At 38.2% G+C, this 21,413-nt stretch overlaps 2 protein-coding genes across 2 annotated transcripts; one reads left to right on the top strand and one right to left on the bottom strand.

Moving 5' to 3' along the window:
- Positions 1–227: 227 nt before the first annotated feature.
- On the top strand, positions 228–9,027 carry LOC145769944 (dynein intermediate chain 3, ciliary-like). The gene is made up of 13 exons (XM_082581498.1): positions 228–476; positions 746–907; positions 1,337–1,455; positions 2,142–2,284; positions 2,569–2,682; positions 4,746–4,885; positions 5,324–5,446; positions 5,560–5,783; positions 6,121–6,256; positions 7,263–7,409; positions 7,565–7,682; positions 8,195–8,313; positions 8,624–9,027. The coding sequence occupies exons 1-13, from the start codon at positions 294–296 to the stop codon at positions 8,684–8,686; spliced, it is 1,791 nt and encodes a 596-aa protein (XP_082437624.1). The 5' UTR covers positions 228–293; the 3' UTR covers positions 8,687–9,027.
- A 2,852-nt stretch (positions 9,028–11,879) lies between these two features.
- LOC145769951 (E3 ubiquitin-protein ligase RNF34-like) lies at positions 11,880–14,908 on the bottom strand. The gene has a single exon (XM_082581510.1). The coding sequence runs from the start codon at positions 14,622–14,624 to the stop codon at positions 13,656–13,658; it is 969 nt and encodes a 322-aa protein (XP_082437636.1). The 5' UTR covers positions 14,625–14,908; the 3' UTR covers positions 11,880–13,655.
- Between the last annotated feature and the right edge of the window lie 6,505 nt (positions 14,909–21,413).

The following is a 21,413-nucleotide window of genomic DNA, read 5'->3' as shown; positions in this document are numbered from 1 at the left end:
TGTAAGATAAATCTGACTATGCAAAGTAATTCTTGATGAGAACACACGTACGTGTCGAAAACGTTTGAGTTGATTTTTTTCTTAATTATGTTATATCTCTGATTCTCTGTGTAATACAACATGTTAAACCTGCTAAGGTTGCTTCGTTTTGTTTGTTGACGGTTCAACAAAGCAAACTTTCTACACAAGCTTTGTCATTTTTGTGCTTAGTTTATAATCAATATATTTTGCTTTTTTTCAGTTTGTAAATTTTGTTTCAAATCTTTTTGTAATGGTATTTGATTAACAACACAATGGAAATTGTTTATGTGTACACAAAAAAGCGACTGGAGTTCGGTCGACAATGCAACTTCTCCGACAGACCGGCAGAACTCCATGTCAATGTCATACCAGAACCAGAACTAACGGCAGATTTTATTGAACGAGATCCATGTGATATGGCTATGCAATGTGCTCAAGAAATGTCTGAACACGAAGTAAGTTAAAATGTGAGATACTCATAAAAAAAACAGATGAAATATCACTGTTCTTTTACTGCACTGGACACTTCATTTGATATGCCAAACAAAGTATTGATACATCATGCAAGTTGCATGTGTGTGGTTAGGTAAATCTGAGAACAAGTCCTTTTGCAATGGTGAAATTTTTCGATTTTCAGCAGTTGTTTTGCTACAAGTCAAAAAGCAATCTGACATCACATTTTCCGAACCATGTGTTAATGCAAAGCTCTTTGTCACTTTTGCAGGTCAACACAGAACGATTTGAAACAGAAAGTCGGGGGATCAACCATGTTGAAGGGGGGTGGCCAAAAGACGTCAATCCATCAGAAGTAGAACAAACAATTCGATTTCGTAAGAAAGTAGAGAAAGAAGATCATTATGTAAACACTCTGCAACAACTTGGAAGTGTAAGTGTAGCCTATTTTATAAATGTAAACAAACGATACTACTGTTTTTGGTTTAACGATTATATGACCCGCTCTTTAAGCATTTTCGTAGTACAACCTTGATTAGGTTAACTTTTGATTACCTTTATTAGTAATGAGTTTGAGTGTTATTAAAGAAAATATACTTTTTTGACTGTTATGTCTTTTGGTGATGGCCAGGTTATGATTTATATCAAGATATAAATATTTTACCTTTCATAAAAGAAGATGATTTTTAACAACAGACTATTTGTCTGGTTTGAAAAAGCGAAAATATTTTAATATACTGTATTTTGTATCTAAAAACGAAAACAGCTAATACATTTAGCACTGTTAAGAACAGCCTCCAGGATTTAAAGGAGTGCTTCAGTCCATAGGTTCATGGCAGCATCATACCATCATTTTGTTCAGGTGATGGAGCATTGCATCAAACAAAACAACGCCATTGATATTTATGAAGAATATTTTGAAAATATGGAAATTGAAACGACAGATGAACCTCCTTCAGCAAAAACTATTAATGTTTTTAGGTTAGATGACGATTATTTATCAACTGAATGTAAATATATCATGTGAAACAATGTAACTTTTCACTCATTTATTTCCATGACAGATTTCAAAGAAGAAGTTGGCACTGAAATTTATGTGCAAGTCATTCAATAATTTAACATTTTGTTTTTCAACTGTTGTAGCGAAGATGTGTGAGATGAAATTGATGCGATTCCTAATGAATTTTAAAACCATTATGGTTTTTTAAAATTTGATAAAACTTTCATCGAGTGAACTTGACTCGATGTTCACTTCAAGTTCTACTGCTTGATAGATTGCTCTTAAGTGGTTTGATTATTCGTGAGCAAGGATGGTCTTGGAAGTTGCTAAACTTGAAAATAACCTACCATAATATCAATCTTCCCACATGCACTAATGATAAAAACGATTTGTTTATAATCTTCGACCTTTCTGTTAATATCTATTTTTTTGTTTTTTTACTTATATAAATCTTAAAAACTGTACTTACTCTTTTTTCTGTTTTCTAAATTTTAAAATTCTTCCCACGTGCTGCGACGTGCCAAATTTTAAACTTAACCTAACCCGTTACAATGTTCGCATTTTGTCGCTGTCTTTATCTAGACATCTGCTGGATTTGGCATACGTGTTGTTTTTGTTATGATAGTCAGAAATAAAATCAAACTGAACTGATCACCCTTTCCTATAGAGATCCTAATGAAATTAAACGTACTGCAACGTCATTATCGTGGTATCCTGACGGTGGAAAGAAGCTTGCTGTAGCTTACTCGAACCTCGAATTCCAACAGTCTTCGGCCGACACTTCTTTTGACTCATATATATGGGATATAGGTGAAATCTTTTGCGCATGTTTATTCTACTTTAGAAATGAAGTACTGTAGGCTGTACTCGCATAGAGCCGCTACTCAAGTATAAACCTAGTCATCACAAATGTTTATTTTTTTTTATAAATATGCTACTACGCACTCCCGTTGGTTGGTGCTCATACATCAGAAAGTGGACACAAAAATTGGCTTCCTTACCTTCCCGTCCACTGAATGCAAATCTTTAACAACCGGGCGTTAGCTAGGTTACGACAAAATGATTGTTAAATGATTTCCTTGTTTGAATTTCAGAGAACCCAAACAAACCAGAGTTGACCCTGAAACCAGTATCTCCTCTCGTATGTCTGGAATATAATCCAAAAGATTCCCATGTATTGGTGGGTGGCTGCTACAATGGACAAATCGGTGAGTACCTTTGAACTGTGCTACGTTTATCACAGACTTATTTTCTTTCTTCCTAGGAGTTATAATCATTGTAGGCTACGAACTTGCGAATTTTCTTGAATTTCTCGAATTTTCTTGTATGAACGAGGAAAACGATTGGGATCAAAATGTGGAAGCCGACGTGGTAGCAGGTCCATTAAAGAGAGTTACTCGAGAGGAGGTGATGCAAGCAATGAAGAAAATGAAATCGGGGAAGGCTTCTGGACTATCTGAAGTCACTGTGGAAATGATACGCGCAAGTGGAGAGACAGGATTGAAAGTAATGCAGGAAATCAGTCAACGTATGTTAGATGGAAAAGGAATACCAAATGAATGGAAGATGAGTGTGGTGATACCCATCTTCAAGGGAAAGGGTGATGTAATGGATTGTGGGTCATATAGGGGAATAAAACTGTTGGAGCATGCAATGAAGGTAGTGGAAAGGGTGTTGGAGAATAGAATACGATCTGTGGTGAAGCTGGACGAGATGCAGTGTGGATTTATGCCTGGGAAGGGAACGACAGATGCTATTTTTATTTTTAGAAGGTTGCAAGAGGAATATCGGGACAAGGATAAGAACTTGTACATGTGTTTCATGGACATGGAAAAGGCGTTTGATAGAGTTCCAAGAAGAGTGATGGAATGGGCAATGAGAAAAAAAGTAATGCCAGAAGCTCTCGTTCAAGCCGTAATGGGTCTTTACGACGGTGCAAGGACGAGAGTTCGCGTTGGATCTGCCCTCTCAGATGAGTTTTCGGTGAAGGTCGGTGTACACCAGGGTTCTGTCCTCTCTCCTCTAATCTTTGCCATTGTGATTGATGTGATTACCGAATGTGTAAGAGAAGATTCATTAATGGAGATACTGTACGCCGATGATTTGGTTTTGTTGAGTGACACAATGGAAGATCTGAGAGGGAAATTTGAGAAGTGGAAGGAGTCGTTTGAATGTAAAGGTATGCGTGTGAACATCAAAAAGACAAAGGTCGTAATAAGCGGAACGGAAGGGGAAATCACAATGAGCAAAATTGACCCATGTGGCGTCTGCGGAAGAAGAGTGATGGCAAATTCTGTTACATGTACGAAATGCAAGAAATGGGTGCATGGAAGATGTGCAAAGATGAAGAGAGTGACATGCAGATCTGGAGATGGTTTTGAATGTGAAAGATGCAAGAAGATTGAGGAAGGAATGATTGGTCCTGTTGAAAAGCTGAATGATGAAGTTGAATCAGTAAATGCCTTTTGCTATCTAGGAGATAGATTGAATGCCAGTGGTGGTTGTGAAGCGGCAGTGACTGCAAGAGGAAGGTTTGGTTGGGTGAAATTCAGAGAGTGTCGAGAGTTGTTATGTGGTAGAAGATTTCCGTTGAAAATGAGAGGAAGAATTTATACTAGTTGTGTGAGATCTGCAATGCTGTACGGAAGTGAGACATGGTGCTTACGGGAAAACGAATTGGCGATTTTAAGAAGAACTGAGAGAGCGATGGTGAGAGCAATGTGTGGTGTAAAGCTGATGGACAAAAGGAATACCGAAGAACTTATGAGCTTGCTTGGGTTGAATGAGAGTGTTGATAAGTTGGCAAAAGCGAATGGAGTGAGGTGGTATGGGCATGTTTTGAGAAGGGATAAAGATGATGTTTTGAGAAGAGCGCTGGAGTTGCGAGTGGAGGGTCGGAGAAAACAAGGAAGACCAAAGAAAACATGGAAAATGCAAGTTGAGGAAGAAAGCAGCAAGGTGGGCTTGACAAGAGAGGACGCGTTAGACAGATCGATGTGGAGGCAGAGTGTGAAGACGATTGCGGCACTTGGGGGTGAATCCGGCCACCCTCGGTAACGGGGACATCACCGGATAAAAACTGGACTACTACTACTACTACTACGTAGGCTACTCAAGTTGATGTAGCTTGATTTTCCAACATTACTTTGCCCTGTTTGTAATTATGTGTTGAACAACAGTGAAAGCAATCTTAGTTCAGCTCCTACTGGATTCTGTAAACGAGTTCCTTCTGCTGAAAAGATGTTTGACAACTTTTTCTTTAATCTTCCAGCTTTCTGGGACACGCGGAAGGGAGGGCATCCTGTCGAAATGTCCCCGATCGAGCAAAGTCACAGGGATCCAGTCTATAAGACGATATGGCTCCAGTCAAAAACAGGAACAGAATGCTTCTCTTCATCCACAGATGGTCAGGTGAAGTATATTTTTGTTGGTGCTTGTCATCATCAGCTTCAAAATTTTATCTCTTTACAAAATATACCAAAAAAGCCTAGTTCCATAAGCAAATCAGCATGAGACTGAATTCACATCATAGCAGCGAACATTATGCATTACTCACCATATCAGTCAGGTATTTATGCATGTCCTTGCTTAGTTGCGGCTATGTTGTTCGTAACTTTTTTAATCATAGATTTGTAGTTTTCTTCAGGCTCGTCGTCTCACCTTACACTGAGACGCCTCATCAGCGCCACCTGGCGATATCATGATTTTGTAGCCAGATGGATAATTGAACTAAGCTGTTAAGTGGAAACATATTAAAAAAAAATGAAATGAAGATAAAAAATAATAATAAAAATAGAAAGCATATTCTGGGTTGTATTTAAAAAAAAGTGTATACACTTTCTTGCTCAGGTTTTATGGTGGGACATTCGAAAGCTTGGGGAACCAACGGAAAGACTCGTGCTGGATCCCACCAGGAAATTAAACATTGATAACGCACTTGGAGGGATTTCACTGGAATATGAACCAACTATGGTGAGGAGAGTTTTGGTTTCATATACTGACGACTTTTTTCATGATAATTTTTAATGATTTATGCCAAATTTAAATTTTTGAAATTTTCAATTACTTTTTTTTCATCTCACCAGCCTACCAAGTTTATGGTGGGAACCGAACAAGGGTCCATCGTTTCCTGCAACCGGAAAGCGAAGACGCCAGCCGAGAAGATTGTCTGCCTCTACCCCGGCCATTATGGGCCAGTTTATAGCTTGCAGAGAAATCCTTTCTTCCCTAAGAACTTCTTAACAGTTGGCGATTGGACGGCGAGAGTGTGGTCTGAGGACATTAGAGAGGCTTGCATCATGTGGACCAAGTGAGTTGATCACAGCGTTTGACTTAATTTTTTTATTATAATTCTAAACATTCCCTACTTGCAATTCACCGCCGTTAAGAAGAGCAGCCTTTTGCACACTCATTATTGCCAATTTCTACTTTTCAACTACAAATAAAACGTTTGGCTTCTTCGTCGTATTGGTAGATATCTGAAATCTAACTTAAAAATTTCAAATCAAAAAGTATAATTGTCATTACCGTACGTTTTTTGGTAACGATGTTGGATGAAATAGCTTTGCTACCGTTGAACGGAAATGTGTCGCAGTATTCAGAGAAGATGAAAGAATATCCGTAATATGTGCAACCAAACACTGCAGATTCCACATGGCGTATCTGACCGACGGTACGTGGAGCCCTGTCAGGCCAGCTGTATTTTTCACCACGAAGATGGACGGGACTCTCGATGTCTGGGATTACCTTTTCAAGCAGAACGATCCAACCCTTAGCATCCAGGTATATGCGACGTTGTTGTGGGTAATATTTGCGTAAAACTACCTTGATTCAACTCACCTTTCTAGAACTTTATTCAACTTGAACCATAGGCATACGATGCATATGGTTCAACAAGACAAACTCTCTACCTTAATTTTACATTAAGAAGACTCGAGAAAGTTGAAGTTGGCGAACCAAAGATATCCCAAGATTTGAAACTTCCTTCTATAGAAAAACGTTTCCACAATGCGTCAGAAACGGGAATAGCCATGATCTCTCACGATGCTTCAGCAGGCAACTTGTCACATTGAACGAGAACACTGAACAGTTCATAATCTTGCTCTTAATTTCACCTTTTGTGGCTTGGTTTTCGCTTTGCGCTCACATGCATGAAACAAGACAGTCATGGTTGGCATAGATTAGAAAATTCAAGAGCGCATCGGGAAATCAAAACTTACGCCATCTGGGTTCTGAAAGTAGGGTGCGTTGTACGAGCAAGTGTTGCCAGATTTTCGGTCCAATTTCAGACAAAATGGTAATTTTAAACTCGTAGTTCAAATGTAAACCCATGCTTTTTAGACAAGCCCCGATTAAAGTTTGGAAAATTTGTACAAATAAATTTAAAATGATCTTAATTAATTCATCACTCAAGTGTAAATCTAATTGTGAAAAAATAACTAACTAAGACAAAAGGAAATTTAGGGATTTATTATGCATTGCACTAACAAATTCACTCATCCAATAATTTTATTCGTAACTTAGATATAGCCTACTATCTCATATACGAAAATGATAAAATCTGACTGAACACGCAAAACTGCACATGAGAAATCGTGATCGATTAAGTTATGTCACAACCTACTCTTGAGATTGTTCAGTGAGGAAAAGAGCAGGGTCTTAATTTTGCAAGTTGCTGATATCAGTGAAGACAAAAAATCAGAAGTGTTGATATCCTGCCTGTTAATCAATCACTGACACCCAGTGCTTTAATACAGAGCTAGTTTTTCACATCTTTGAACCTCTGCAGGTTTGTGATGAAGCGGTGCACAGTCTGCGCGTGCAAGACAACGGACGGATCGTGGCTTGTGGCTCTCACAGCGGCACCACCACACTCTTGGAACTATCCAGCGGCTTGTGCACCATACAGAAGAATGAGAAAAACCTTGTCAGCAGCGTAAGTGGCATGCCGCGGACAGTTCATATTTATTGTTGTTTGTAACATCACGTGATGTTAAAAACTCTCTTTTCATGACGTATGAGCGGATTTCTCGCCATTGGTCAGCTCTAAAGCTGACGTCAGCTATAATCGTGCGTCCTTGATTTCCTCAGATGTTTGAACGAGAAACTAAACGCGAGAAGATTCTAGAAGCTCGTCATCGCGAAATGAGGCTGAAGGAACGAGTTCAATCCCAGCAAGGTCCAAGAACTGAGGAAGAACCAAAGGACGGTTGGTGAACATGTTGCTGACAACAGCATGATTTTTTTTCAACTTTGTTTTTTTTCTTTTCAAGCTATGCTAGCCTTATATTATGAGCGTCATCATCTTACAAACCTCTTTCTCACCTAAAAAGCTGCTATTTTACGTAACTTCAGCGTTTAACAACGTTGGTAGATACTACAGCCGACTTTTGTATTGCGAAGTCCAAAATTGTCAACGTATTGATTGGAACCTCCAGTTAAATGGCGAGAAGCCAGACTGAAATATGTTCCTTGATATACATCGCATTGACGTTGTTTTGCTAGTAGATTACCAAAAGTGGACCACATGAATGACCTCGCTTGTAGTCGGGATCGCAAGCGTTATTGAGTTGGTGTCGCTCTCGCTACGTTGCTGGTGAATTTCGCCAAGTTCAATATGTTTCGTGAATATTTACTATGAATCTTCATGCTCCTGTTTATTCATACTTTAAAAATGTCTAAAACCGTCACAAAAACACTTATTATTTGCAATTTGAGCAGACACAAATGAAGAAGAGAAGGAATTGATTGAGCGAGCCGAGAAAGAATTCCTGAAGGCGATTGAGACTGAGAAGAAAGCTCTTCAAGGAAGCCAACTGGAAGAAGACGAAGAGATCAAGGTATTCTTTTATGGGCACTTGGAGGGGACAGCTTGTTTGGCTGGGAGAAAGTCTAACGGAATATTTTCCGTATAATTCTTTAATTTTTTGTTTGTTTAGCAAGTCTCAGTTTATGATTGCTTATGGGAGAACCTGATAAAGTTGCATGATTGTCGATGAATAGCCCACCGCAATCAAGGCTGTGAAGTCGATCCAAAAATATGCGACTTCGATTTCGGCTATGACAATTTTTTCTGATTCAACAGCCTTGACATTTAGTGGTGTAGAATGGAAGATGATTATCGGATCAAGCTCTTCGTTTCTTTTACAGGAGAAAGCTGCGGAAGAAGAAACAGAAAAGGTTGAAACTGCAACGATCCAAGAGGAAGATTAATGGCAACACCGTCACAAATTCCGCCTTTTATAGTTGATTAGGTAACATCTAATGGCGTTGCATCAACGGCCGAAGCCGTTATTCAATCCGTACGTTGTTTAAACTTCACATATCTCATCCATCAGTAGAAACAGTTGATGAATTTTTATGAAATAAGTTTGAAGCAGCTCTTTTGCTATTTATTGATTTTTAGGCGTTAAATCAACGTAAAAAAAAGACGTCATACATCAACCCACGTTCTGTTTTATTTGACTTTTGATTCGATCCCACATTTTGTTTGTTTTTGTGAACTGTAGATTGGTACTTGTTGATACTTTTAAATATATTTTAAGTGAATACCACTGAAGTGTTTTGTTGTTTGGAGGTCTGAACGTAGGCTATTTTAGATTAGATTTGCAACCAACTCTTCTGATGTGTGGAGTCAGGAGAATATATGAGAATTCGTAAACTATAAGATTATTAAATGTTCATCTAAATTCTTGGCATCAGTTGAGGATTGTCACAGATTCGTCAGACACATAAGGCACCCATTCAGCCTTTGAAACATTATATACAGACTTTATTCAACTCATTGGGCATATACAGTATAAAACAATGTTTAAACGGTTGACTGAGGCTAATCTGAAATGTTTTGCGATTCCAAAAGCGTGACGTACGAAATACACGATCCGTGCTTGCATTCCTACAATCCTACTCATGAAGTCAGTGGTAGCATGTGTACGGCTGTGTGGATCGCTTGCGATATAACTTCGGCACATGGCAACAAATAGGCTACACCCGTGCAAACGTGAACACGATTTGCAAAAAAACACTAAATTGTTCAATTTAAACTACTTATCCAAGCAGGCACGTTAGAGATATTGAACTAAATATTGAGCGTAACTTTTAAAAAAATTGGTAGACTACCATGGAGCAGGCTAAAGTACGGTCACGAACGTGCAATATATTTTTGTCTTGGTGGGTGGAATATAAACGGAAGTCGACCACCACCAGACTCTTCCTCATCGGCCTAACGCTACCGAGATAGGCGTGGGTGCGCCTCAACCACCTTCGTACTGGCGTCGGGCTTTTCTGTTTAACCATGAACCAATGGCCTCTTGTGAATGTGGTGCTGAAGAACAGACCGCCAGCTAATGATGTGTAAGGTCTGCGTGTCTTGATTGATGCAACCAAAGACTGGCTGCTCTCCTAAGTGGCCTTCTGATAGTGTAGTTTGGAAGTATCGTAAGTCAGGTAAAAAGATAGGGCCGAGGGTCTTGACGAATTTGATGAATGAAATCTTTATCCTCGGACAGGAAAAGCTGCTTTGAAAGCTTAATCTTGGCAGTTTCTCATACATGTAGATTGTAGAGGCTTTGAACCACTGAACAATTGTCCACCGATATTGACAATTGTTTAATACAAATCATTACCAAGCTATAGAAGTAGGCAGTTTTTATTTTTAGTATTTAGGTGTGTTCCCGTACCTAAAGATCAAATAACTGTTAGTTTGCGAAGCATGACAGAATTTAAAATGGCCGCATCCAGGCATGGAGGTGAAAAGAAATGATTATCATAAATTGTCAAAATAAAATTCCAACAGGCTAGGTACTTCAAAGTAGCCAACAGCTGAGGGCAGTGGTGCCGAAGTTAGTTGAGGATTGGGAGGGGATAAATCAACGTTTTATCAAATTTTAGACGATTTTAAACATTGGGAGGATGCACATTTTTATACACAGTTTTAGTGGTAGGCTACCGGTAATTAAACAATCACTGGACCTCGGTAAATTAGCTGCTAACAGCATAATATACAGGTAAGAAATCATGGAGATAAAAGTGCTACCAGTGCTCTTGTGAATGACTGCTGCAAGATTAAGAAACAGGCAAAGAAAAATTGGTACTTCTAGTGGGATTCGAACCTGTGACCTTCCAATGAATACTTGGTTTTTCCAAAAAAAAAACAGAAGTTATAGGCCTACTTTTCTTCTTCTCCTCTCCTTCACCAGAATTAGGCTACTACACTTAGTGCACTATAGGACAAAATCATTAGTCAGGAGACTGAAAACAATCGAAGCTACAGTTCAGTTTGTTTTTATTTCTGAACTGAACTGTAGCATACAGAAGAACATCTGCAAATTTTTGACAAAAATAATAACTTTCAAACACATCACAAGAACTTGTTGCAACCGAACATATTGCGTCTTACGGTAGTGCGCATTGAAAACTCATCAGCAATGTCATTAAGAATATTTTGGTGAATGTTGCAAACAATGCTAGCATTCAACCTTTCCTGTCCCAAAGTATTTTTCCGCCAGGTTTTCAATTTACGAAGATTCGAAAACGACCTCTCACAAGCAGCAGAGCTTACCAGGCAAACTAAAAGAATTTTAATCAGCTGGAGTATTTGAGAATAGAGAAGTTTTTAGTAACAAATAGCCTACTTGTTTAAAATTATTGGGGGGATGCTGCCAAAATATTGGGGGGACCCCCTACTTTGGCAACACTGGCTGAGAAGGTGCTCTCTTAAAAAAAACGTAATCATAATCACGTCTTTCAACAGAAATTGCGTAGGCTAAATATAGGCCTAACTTATTATAGCTGCATCATCGGAACCGACTTATATTTGATGGTGGAAAAAAAGAATATGGATAACCGCACTATAAAGCTTGGCACATTCATCATGCGATGAACCGAGTTGGTATTGACATGTAAAATTTTATGAAGTAATTCAGATGTTGAAGCTGCGGGAAATGGACAGTTATTCCTGGTGGTTTTGCATACTTGTAGAGGCTTTTGACTCAGGGCCAGTTTCCGAGATTATCAGAGTGAAATTTCCGATTGTTGAAATATTGTCGGGAAATTATTCCATTCATTAGGTGCCGCTGAATGGAGAGCAGTCCTTAAAATGCGTTGCTCAAGCGCACACTCCGAGAGTTGAACCAGCGCCGGTTGATTTTGAAGCTTCTTAGTTCACGAAGTCACGTTCTAACCAACTGAGCTATCGAGGCGGACGGTGCCGCTTTATTTGGAGTGCCTCGTGATTATGTTTTATGTATTGGTTTCGAATTATGCAATTCAATCTATCAAGCTGCTATTATTTATCTACCAGGAATAGCGTATCAAACGCTTTGTCAGTCCGAGGATAAACATTTAAAACAAACAAACTTATCAATGTACCTGCTTCATGTAGTCTCTATTGTCTTTAAAAATGGACTGTGATAAGATTGGTGTAATGACGTTATAAAATAGTTAGATTTACAATGTTTATCAGTTATAATATTTGCACTGTTTTTTTCGTCGTTTATTATGTTATAAGCTTATAAACTGCCCAAATTTGAAATAAACTAGCTGATAAAAATAACAATAGGGAACGTTCAAATATTACGTAACGCCTTCGAGGGGGAGGGGGGGGTTTATGTAAAGCGTTACGTTAGCGTCACATCGGGGGGGAGGGGGTTCAAGCAAAACGTTACGTAACGCTGTCGAGTACGGAATAGTAGTTTTTTGTGCTGAATTCGTACTGAAAAAGCGTTACATGGGGGAGGGGGGAATTGAAAAAAGCGTTACGTTGGCGTTACATGGGGGAGGGGGGGGTCAAAAATTCGGAAAAAAAGCGTTACGTAATATTTGAACGTTCCCATACTTGGTATGATAATGTAGGCTACTTACGGGCCACAACCACCTTATCTTAGTTTTCGTGTGCCACGTAATATATATTTTAATGACAAAAATTAAAAGCGTTTGCAGCAAACATACTCTTTTTGCATAAGAAAACCTGTTTATAATCATCATTTCCATCCAACGTAAAACGAAGTGTACAAAATGAAGAATGCAAAAGTAGAGACAGGACGCCAAACCAAACGATTAATTTGCTGCGGTAGCATACTTTGGAGTACCGGTAGCTTGTTTAACCCAAAATTACACTGAATTCAAAACTTGAGATGCAAATTTTATGCATTAAATGCAACTGTCATATTGTATCAGAACGTGAGGTTGTGAACACGTTTAGCTTATTTTTAGTGGAATCTATTTGCATGTTTTTAATAACTTACTACTATATATGTTGTATATGTGTATCAGTATCTACTATAATCAATAGAATCTGGGATTTATATTTGACAAAGCTATACGGTATGTAAATAAAATATAGGAACTACAGAACATAAATGACACTACAGGCTATTTGCTTGAAAATGCTTCTTTGACTCAGAAAAGCCTGCTGATCAGAGGTTGAGAGATGTCAGCTTTTGCATTATCTTTCCAATTGATAATTGTTTGGGATACAAAAGACAATAATTAGTGAAAGATTAATAGGATACAAATGTGCGCCATATCTGATAGTTAGTGGCTGATGAGACCAAATTAATTTGCTTCATTTAATGGTTTTTATGAAGAATCAGAAGACAGTAACAGGCCTCTAAGCTCCCGGCAGCCATAGGCGCAGAGAAGCCATTAAATGGCCTCCGAAACTACCGCGCAGGTAGGCCATGTTTGGTCGCCGGCTTCATCTTTCGAGTTTGACGTCGACGATTGTCGAGGTAAATTTCGAACAGGTGCAGATTACAGAAGTCCAGTTAGCAAGTCAAACAGTAGACGTTGAATCAATGTAAAAAAAACGACTAAATTGCTGTCTGGGTCTGCTCTCCGTAAGTGTTTGAAATTTTCTTTTCTCCACTCGCGTTCGTTCATGCTCTACATCTACTTGGGAAGCGGTGCATTTAAATACAACTGCAAATATGTTTCAGGGCCTTGTTCTTACTTGAATGAAAGCAAAAACACGATATCAATTAACAGATTTTTAAAAACACAAATTTTTAACGGATTTTTTATTTTGGCTGCCGGGCGCGAAACTTTGGCCGACGACAGGAAGCTCTGGTAGGCCACGCTTGGTCGCTGGAAAAATAAGGGAGCTTAGAGGCCTGCAGCAAGAAACATTAAACATCCACTACAATTATTGCATATTTATAAATAGGAACTCAGCCAACAGAAATTAAGATTTGAACACACGAACAATTCTTTTAATATTCTGTCGACAAATTGGACATTCTTTGACTTGTTTACTACAATCTATACAAGTGACCATATGCCCACATTCTAGATAAACACAATTCACTGCATTGTCCCAACAAATTTTGCATAAGTTTTCTTCTTTACCATGTGTGGAACTTTCTGAAAGTTCTTCATTAGTCAAGTCAGAGTCATTTCTGTGCTCTACATACAAATTTTCTGCACGTTTTATGAGTTCTTGCTTTTCTAGAATTCCTGTAAAGTTTACTAAATTTGTAGTGAGTAAATGTTTCAGTTGTCGTATGCTCAACAATTTGATTTGTTGCATTGACGTCAGATCAGAAATATCTGGTAATTCTTTTGTGGGGAGTGAACTTGTTGCAGTTTCAGCAGAAGTGGAAGAAGTGCTTGATGATGGTTCTGTTGTAAAGCTTTCGGCGGTAGGAAATGAACTTTGTGTTTGTTGATATGTTGGAGGGGCCATATTGGAAAACGAAGGAGGAAAGTTTTCGTCGTCCACAGGAACTTCTGAATTAACACGACAACCTTGATCAGTCTGCATGTCCCCAGAATTAAAACTTTCTGTTGGTTGATCTGCACCTGCACAGTTGGCAAGATTAACAGAACTGTGATGGGAAGTTTCGTATGATTCTGTATGACTTCCTAAATCAGGTTCTTTGATCCCAAAATGACTTTGTATTAAAAGAACAAGTTCATGCTTTTCTCTAATTGTCTCTGTGTTGTGGTTCCGATTGTTAAGAAACAACTGCAAATGCCTCACTTTAACTTTCATGAGCTGACTTCGATGAAATCCTGTGTTGTACACGGAGTGGCAGGCAAGACACTGCCCAGAAACGACACAACCAGAACAGTGCTTTTTTTGACATCCAGTGCATGTCGATTTTCGTCTTATCAATGTAAACTGACTATTGCAGTATGCACATGGCATCATGTAACAAAATGCTTAATAAGTTGCTGAAATATCAAACTTAGATTAATTATAATTAATGTATCATTGTCAGTTGGGATCAAAAAGGCAGGTGTGGCATATGTTGATATGATACAAGCTGAGGGCAAAAGATATAACTTCTCCCTGTTAAGTCAACCTTACCTTAAATTTTGGTCAGTTGATTTACACTTTGGTCTTCCAAGTGATTGGTGCCCCACAAAAGAGAAAACCCCTTGCAGGAATTTCCCCTTTACGAAAAGACTAAGTGCAAAGCTTATAAGCAGACTCTGGCAGAAGCTATTTTTACCAATAGGGTGTTTCATTTTTCCACCATTTTTTAAATTCAAAATGCCTGGGGTCCCATCTGGTGGTATTTGGGGTAAAAAGTTTACACCCCAATTTTTTTCGAATTATGACGTCATATTGAGGTGGTCCGCAAGGTTTGAAATTTTTGGGTCTTAAAATCTCGAAATTTAGCCGTATCTCCGGAACCACTTATCATAGATTGACAAAATTAGTGTCAAAGTGCGCAGAAGGGTCGGTTTCCTATACCTGATGTAGAGAATATTAAGGTCTATCTGCTTCAGAAAACAAGTTATTTAAAAAAATCTGTGATCAAGATAAAAATTTTTCTGTATTTTCCTCTTTTGAAAGCTGCTATTGCGTAATAATAGTTCTTGTTCGTTTTACAAGAGATGAAACAGTAATAATTGAAGGTATTACTATTATGTATAATGTAACCGTTAAGGAAGAGGTATGGTGCTCACCTGCTTTAGATTTTGATTAGGTGCCATTAAGGTCAAGTATTAGTAAGTCGATGCAAAACTTCAAGGAATTGGAGAGAAATGTGCTTAGCTTTTAAATGCACAGCACCTATTCTTGTTACGTTCAACTGATCAGTTGGTGTTAAGGTTTCAGTACTTGGCTTGTCTAGTCTTGCTAGCTGGTGAAGCAAAGCCCCATCTTGCATTCCTCCAGGACCCTTCTTGGCGCCGTCCACAAAAGAAATGACATGGGAAAGATATATTTCGTTTATGTGGAACATGCATTCAAGGGTATGAATATCATGACCCACTTTATCATTGAAATAGTTGACCAGTCGAATATTGACTTCGGACTTTTTTTTGTGTTGAGAGCAGTCGTATTAGCCATGACTGAATATACTTGGGATAGGTGAACTCTGCAAGCCTCCTGGATGATGGTGTCAAAAATCAGTTCTGCAGTGACTGACACACTTTTGGGAAAAGATTTAACAGCAAGCACACTTCGTGCTTCATGCCATGATTATCAACAAGTTGACCCAAGAAAACATATCGATCTATTTTACTGACAACGCGCCCGCCGCCCATCATAAAATAATTGCATAGCAGAAGCTGAGTTGAGAAGGTTCTCACTTTCCATCAGAGATTTTTCTCTTGTTTTTTGTCGTTGGCGGTATACTGTCGAAGGTGATGCAGCTATTTGATCTTTTCCAAGAATCGACCATCTCATAAGATCTGACCGCTGGCGTACCGAAATCGTCCTACGATCAGCAAGTAAACAACTTCTATCATTTATTGAAAAAGAATGTAGGGGTTGTTCAACTTCACTGCTCGTTTCCCACCTCCTTATATGATTTTCCCGTTCCAAAGCCTTTTCTACATGGTTGACATCTATGTCACCGATAAACACTTTTTCAATCTTTTTGCAGATCTCTCAAGAATGCGACTTCTTTCTCCTAGACTCGGTTTTCAAAACAACTGGATTTTCGGAGATCGAACACTTGCAATCTTGCATGCACAATTGCACATAATATCAAACAAGTTCTGTAACCATTCTTGATTAACCTCATTACCTCTGCATTTCATTCCTTCTTTCTTGCTGTATTGTACTTCTTTATCACGTCTTTAAACTTCGCTTCAATTCTCTGTTTGCTAAGCACTGAAAGACCATCTTTGTTCCATATGGCCAACCACATCTTTCAAATGGGGTATTTTCTTCAAAAACTTAGGATTAGTTTCGGCTACTTTCTTCCTCAAGTAAAAATAGTGACTGACTATATCTGAATTAAGAGAAAGCACAATTCTCTTCAATTTCCTTGAAGTGCATCGACTTGCCCTCAATACTTGACCTCAATGCCATAATGACACCTAATCAAAATCTAAAGCAGGTGAGCAGCACTGTTGAGCATACCTCTTCAACGGTTACATTATAATAGTATAAATAATAGCCTACCTTCAATTATTAACGTTTCATCTCTTGCAAAACGAACAAGGACTATTATTATGCATTAGCAGCTTCCAAGAGTGGAAAAATACAGAAAAACTTCTTATCTTGATCACCTGATCTCTGTTCATCGGAGAAAATAGACCAAAAATCAGATTTTTTTAAATAACTTGTTTTCTGAAGCAGATAGACCTTAATATTCTCTACATCAGGTATAGGAAACCGACCCTTCTGCGCACTTTGACACTAATTTTGTCAATCTATGATGAGTGGTTACGAAGATACGACCAAATTTTGAGATTTTAAGACCCAAAAATTTCAAACCTTGTGGACCACCTCAATATGATGTCATAATTGAAAAATATTAGGGGTGTAAACTTTTTACCCCAAATACCACCAGATGGGACCCCAGGCATTTTGAATTTCAAAAATGGTGAAAAATGAAACACCCTAATATATAATATATATACATTACTCAAGCGTGGCTTATGCAGTAAGGTGCATCAAACCACCTCATGAAAAATTTTTTCATGGCAGTACATTAAAGTTGTATTATCCTTTGAAAAAATCAATTGTGCAAAATATTACAAAATTTGGATGAAATCAACCGGGTCCACATCGAGCTTGAAAAAACGAAAAATATGGCCATTCTGCACGAAAACAGCAAATATGATAAATAGCTCTCAGATTTTGCTGAAAAGTAGTCATACTATGCCTTAGGCTACCAAATGAAAGAATCCCGAGTATTGGAACAATATCTCAAAGGGTATGTCCATGGCGGCCATTTGAATTTCAAGTACCACCCTCGTTTTTAACATGTGGGGGTAGCGTACAGTACAGCAATTTTTGCCATTTTCAGGGCCCAATAACTTCTATTGTAAATGTAATGGAAATCTAAAACTTACTATGCTATTTTATGTATAGAATATGGCAAATCAAAAGCTTGTATGCATAGACCAATGGCTAGCAACAAATCGATTGTCTCTAAATGTCACCAAAACCAAACATATACAATAGAATTCGCTTATAACGGCACCTCTAGGGGATTGCAAAAACTGACGTTATATTCCGAATTGACGTTATAGACGAACTACCGCAAACTATTTCAAAACTGTCTTTTGATTACAGAAAGAGGTGTATAATCCAGTCAGGTTTACTGTGTACCACCAAACTGACAAAAGTCACGCAGAAAATACAGTAAACAAAGAAATTATTTTTAAAGAAAACCCACAGCAAAAGGTACAGGAAATTTGCGCAATACAGCTCGTTACACACAGAGATGTACGTATACGCCGCAAATTCTACGCCACATACTTGCGGCGTAGACTTTTTGTTCACGCTAACGCTTGCGGCCACATTTTTTGGATAGTTTGCGCTTGAGGCTACGCTGTAAAGTTTTTGCAGTTTTTTAGCACATAGCGTCAACGCATACTTTTTAATGTATTTTTTTCGCTACAACACGCCAATACCTTCCAGCGCTGCAGTTGAAAGAATGTTTTCAATGGGCAAAGACACATTGGAACCAAAACACAGCAAAATGTCAGATAAACACTTTCAGATGCTTGTGTATCTTCGTGGAAATTCAAAATAAAACTTGTTTGTTTCGAGTGGTTTATACTGTGTGAATGTTTGGCACCTAGCAAACCAAATTAGTTTACGCTAGTGTATGCGCTAACGCTGATGCCGCCAACTTTTTTTACAAGTTACGTTGACGCATACGGCGTATGGTTTTGCGAACGTTTGCGTTTACGCTGACGATGTCAATATTTTTTGTATGCGCATACATCACTGGTTACACACAGTAGTAAAGTTCATTGTTTATTAGCAAAAAAGGCATTGATCTTCTGCTGTTTCGATTTTGACACAGATTTCTCTACCACATAGCGTTCAGCTTTTGCTAAATAATGTAGGATTTGCTCACTATCGCATATAGTTTATCTTATACAGTACGGTACTGCACGTACAACTGTTGCTTTGACTTGTTTAAAGGTCAACTGTAGAGCTGCTTTTTACATGTGATAGTTATTCACGTGGGAAAAAAAGTTAATTCAGTTAATTAAAGTCCCTGCTGCGAACGATGTAGCAAAATAAAGGGAAGACATTTTGCAAGCAGCAGCGCTAACTGGATTAAAAGACTGACTGTTCGTGGTGAAGATGATGGCTTAAAGTGATAATGTTATAAACAAACAAAAGAAGTCTGGGGACCAATAAAGAATGCTGTTACATGCGAATTGACGTTATAGGCGATGCTGTTGTAGCCAAACTACAATGTACGTAAAAGATAGGAATTCTGCCGGGGACCAAATGAAATGTGACGTAATAGGCGAATTGACGTTATAAACAAAGCCGTAATAGGCGAATTCTACTGTATTATTTTCAAGTCAAGGAAGCAAGCCACTATCATGCAACCCACCCTTAAATATTCAAAAAAAAAAATAGAACAAGTTGCCTCAATAAAGTTTCTGAGAATAATTGTAAACTAGCAATTGTTATGAAAATCTCATATAGAAATCTTGCTTCAAAAAATAAGATCAACATTCTGCGTGACAAAAAAAAATTAAGCTTTTCCTAAACAAACAAGCACTTCTCTCCATTTACCATGCTCTAGTTTGAGACTCAGATATTATATTGTATCTCAACATGGTGTCATGAAAACAAAACTACATTGCAAAAGCTGCAACGTACAGTCGTACACATACGCGCCAACTTCCGGGGGGGCCAGGGGGCGGCGCCCCCCGTAAACTTATAGTTGAGGGGCAACAAAAATGTTTATTACAAGTGGTGTTTCAAAGATAAAACACTTCGCGAAAGAGATTTGGATCATTTAAACGGACTTTAAGAATGCCGAAAGCGAAAAACAGCCCACGTTGCTCTTGCCCGCAAAACAGCAGCTGATCGCATGGCTTTCTCATACGGTATGGAAATTTCAAAGTAGATGGTAGAGTAACTTACGCTGCTGGAATAGTCACGTAACTATTCACTGCAATATTAAGTAAACCAGCTAAATTAGAAGCGCTATTTTCAACGAGGTCTTTGAGATCAATGTGAGATCAATTATGATTCAACAGAACGCATTGTTTTGTTCGCAATGTGTGAGAATTAAATTGAAAACCGATAAAAGAAAAGGTGTTCAATGGTCTTGGTCGCAGATATTGCCTGCATTAACGTCGTCTCTCACCACTATTGTCACCTAGCTAACCTGACATCATTGTTTCATGCGGCCGCTTAGGTTTGACACCGACTTCAACGATCATCGCATGTTACGTAATAAGAACGATTATATCCTACACGCAAAAATAAAAAAATCGACCTCTTAAAACAGCTCTTTCCGCTGTTTTGTCTCGTGAGCTTGCATATTGCTCAACAAGTGCAAAAAATTTAGAATTGACAAGAAATCATTAAATTTGAAAATTAAGTTCAAATCACTGCAAATAAACGTATTCAAAACTTTTACTTAGGACGACGCCATTTTAAACTCCGTAATCTACGTCAATAATGATTTTGCGGCAGTAAAAATGCGTTTATTTTGAAAACTGCCGAGCTGGAGACAATAGCTTGTCCCGTGTATAAGTTGAACCTGTCTTTTTGAGATGACAATCACTTGCGAACATCTCGACCTATACTCGAGTATATAAAAGACTGTAAAGACTTTCAATAAAAAACAGAAAAGAAAACACTTCGCCGTTGTTAACGCTTTGAAGGTAAGTAATTAGCAAAACGAGGTTAATAAAACTTATAGCGGGTTTCCACTCTGCTTGAAATCATGATTTTTTGCGTTTTATTTCGATAACTTCACTGTCTTGGTCGTTGTTATTCACTCGCACGAAAAGGATATGAATCGGCTTATTTTCCAACTGTTCTAATTATGAGCTCACAATATCAAAATTTTTACGACAAGGCGTACTACATGCGTAAAACTAATCGTTTCAAGCAGCGGTTCTAATAAATTCGGTTGGCGACCTAGGTGTCAATAAACAAGACAGTAAGCATAATCAAAGACTATTTTAATTGAGTAAAATAGCGGTATGTATATGACGTCATCACCTTTCTCGCCCCCCAAGGTTTTTTGAAAAGTCGGCGCCTATGGTCGTACATGCAATAACTTTCTTCATACTTTATTTGACATTGATTGACCGGCTGACCGCAGAGAAAGCATAAAAGGTGTAATGGAACTCAACAATTTAAAATCAATTTGCAACATGAAAAATACAGAGATTGCAACTTTCATGTTTAAATATTCAAAAAAGCTACTTCTCACAACATTCAATGATATAATGATGTGTCAACAATCAAGTAGCCTAACAACAAGAAGTAATCTCCTTATATTCCTATATAGGCTATTGCAGAATTAACACTTGCAAACAATCAATACGGTGCATGGGGCCAACAGTTTGGAACAAGCTTCCAACTACTATAAGAAATGAATGTAAAACTGTAAAAGGCTTTAAATCAAAAATGAACAAGCTAAATCTTCTTTGAAATAATCCTGTCTAAGTATTACACTGCCTTGGACTAATAGATTATAATAAGCGTTTGACTCTGTTGAAACATCAGCTGTCATTTCAGCACTGGAAAAACAGGGAATTG

Source organism: Aplidium turbinatum, chromosome 5 (genome assembly GCF_918807975.1).
Source record: "Aplidium turbinatum chromosome 5, kaAplTurb1.1, whole genome shotgun sequence".
NCBI lineage: Eukaryota > Metazoa > Chordata > Ascidiacea > Aplousobranchia > Polyclinidae > Aplidium > Aplidium turbinatum.
This window is presented reverse-complemented; position numbering and strand designations above follow the sequence as displayed.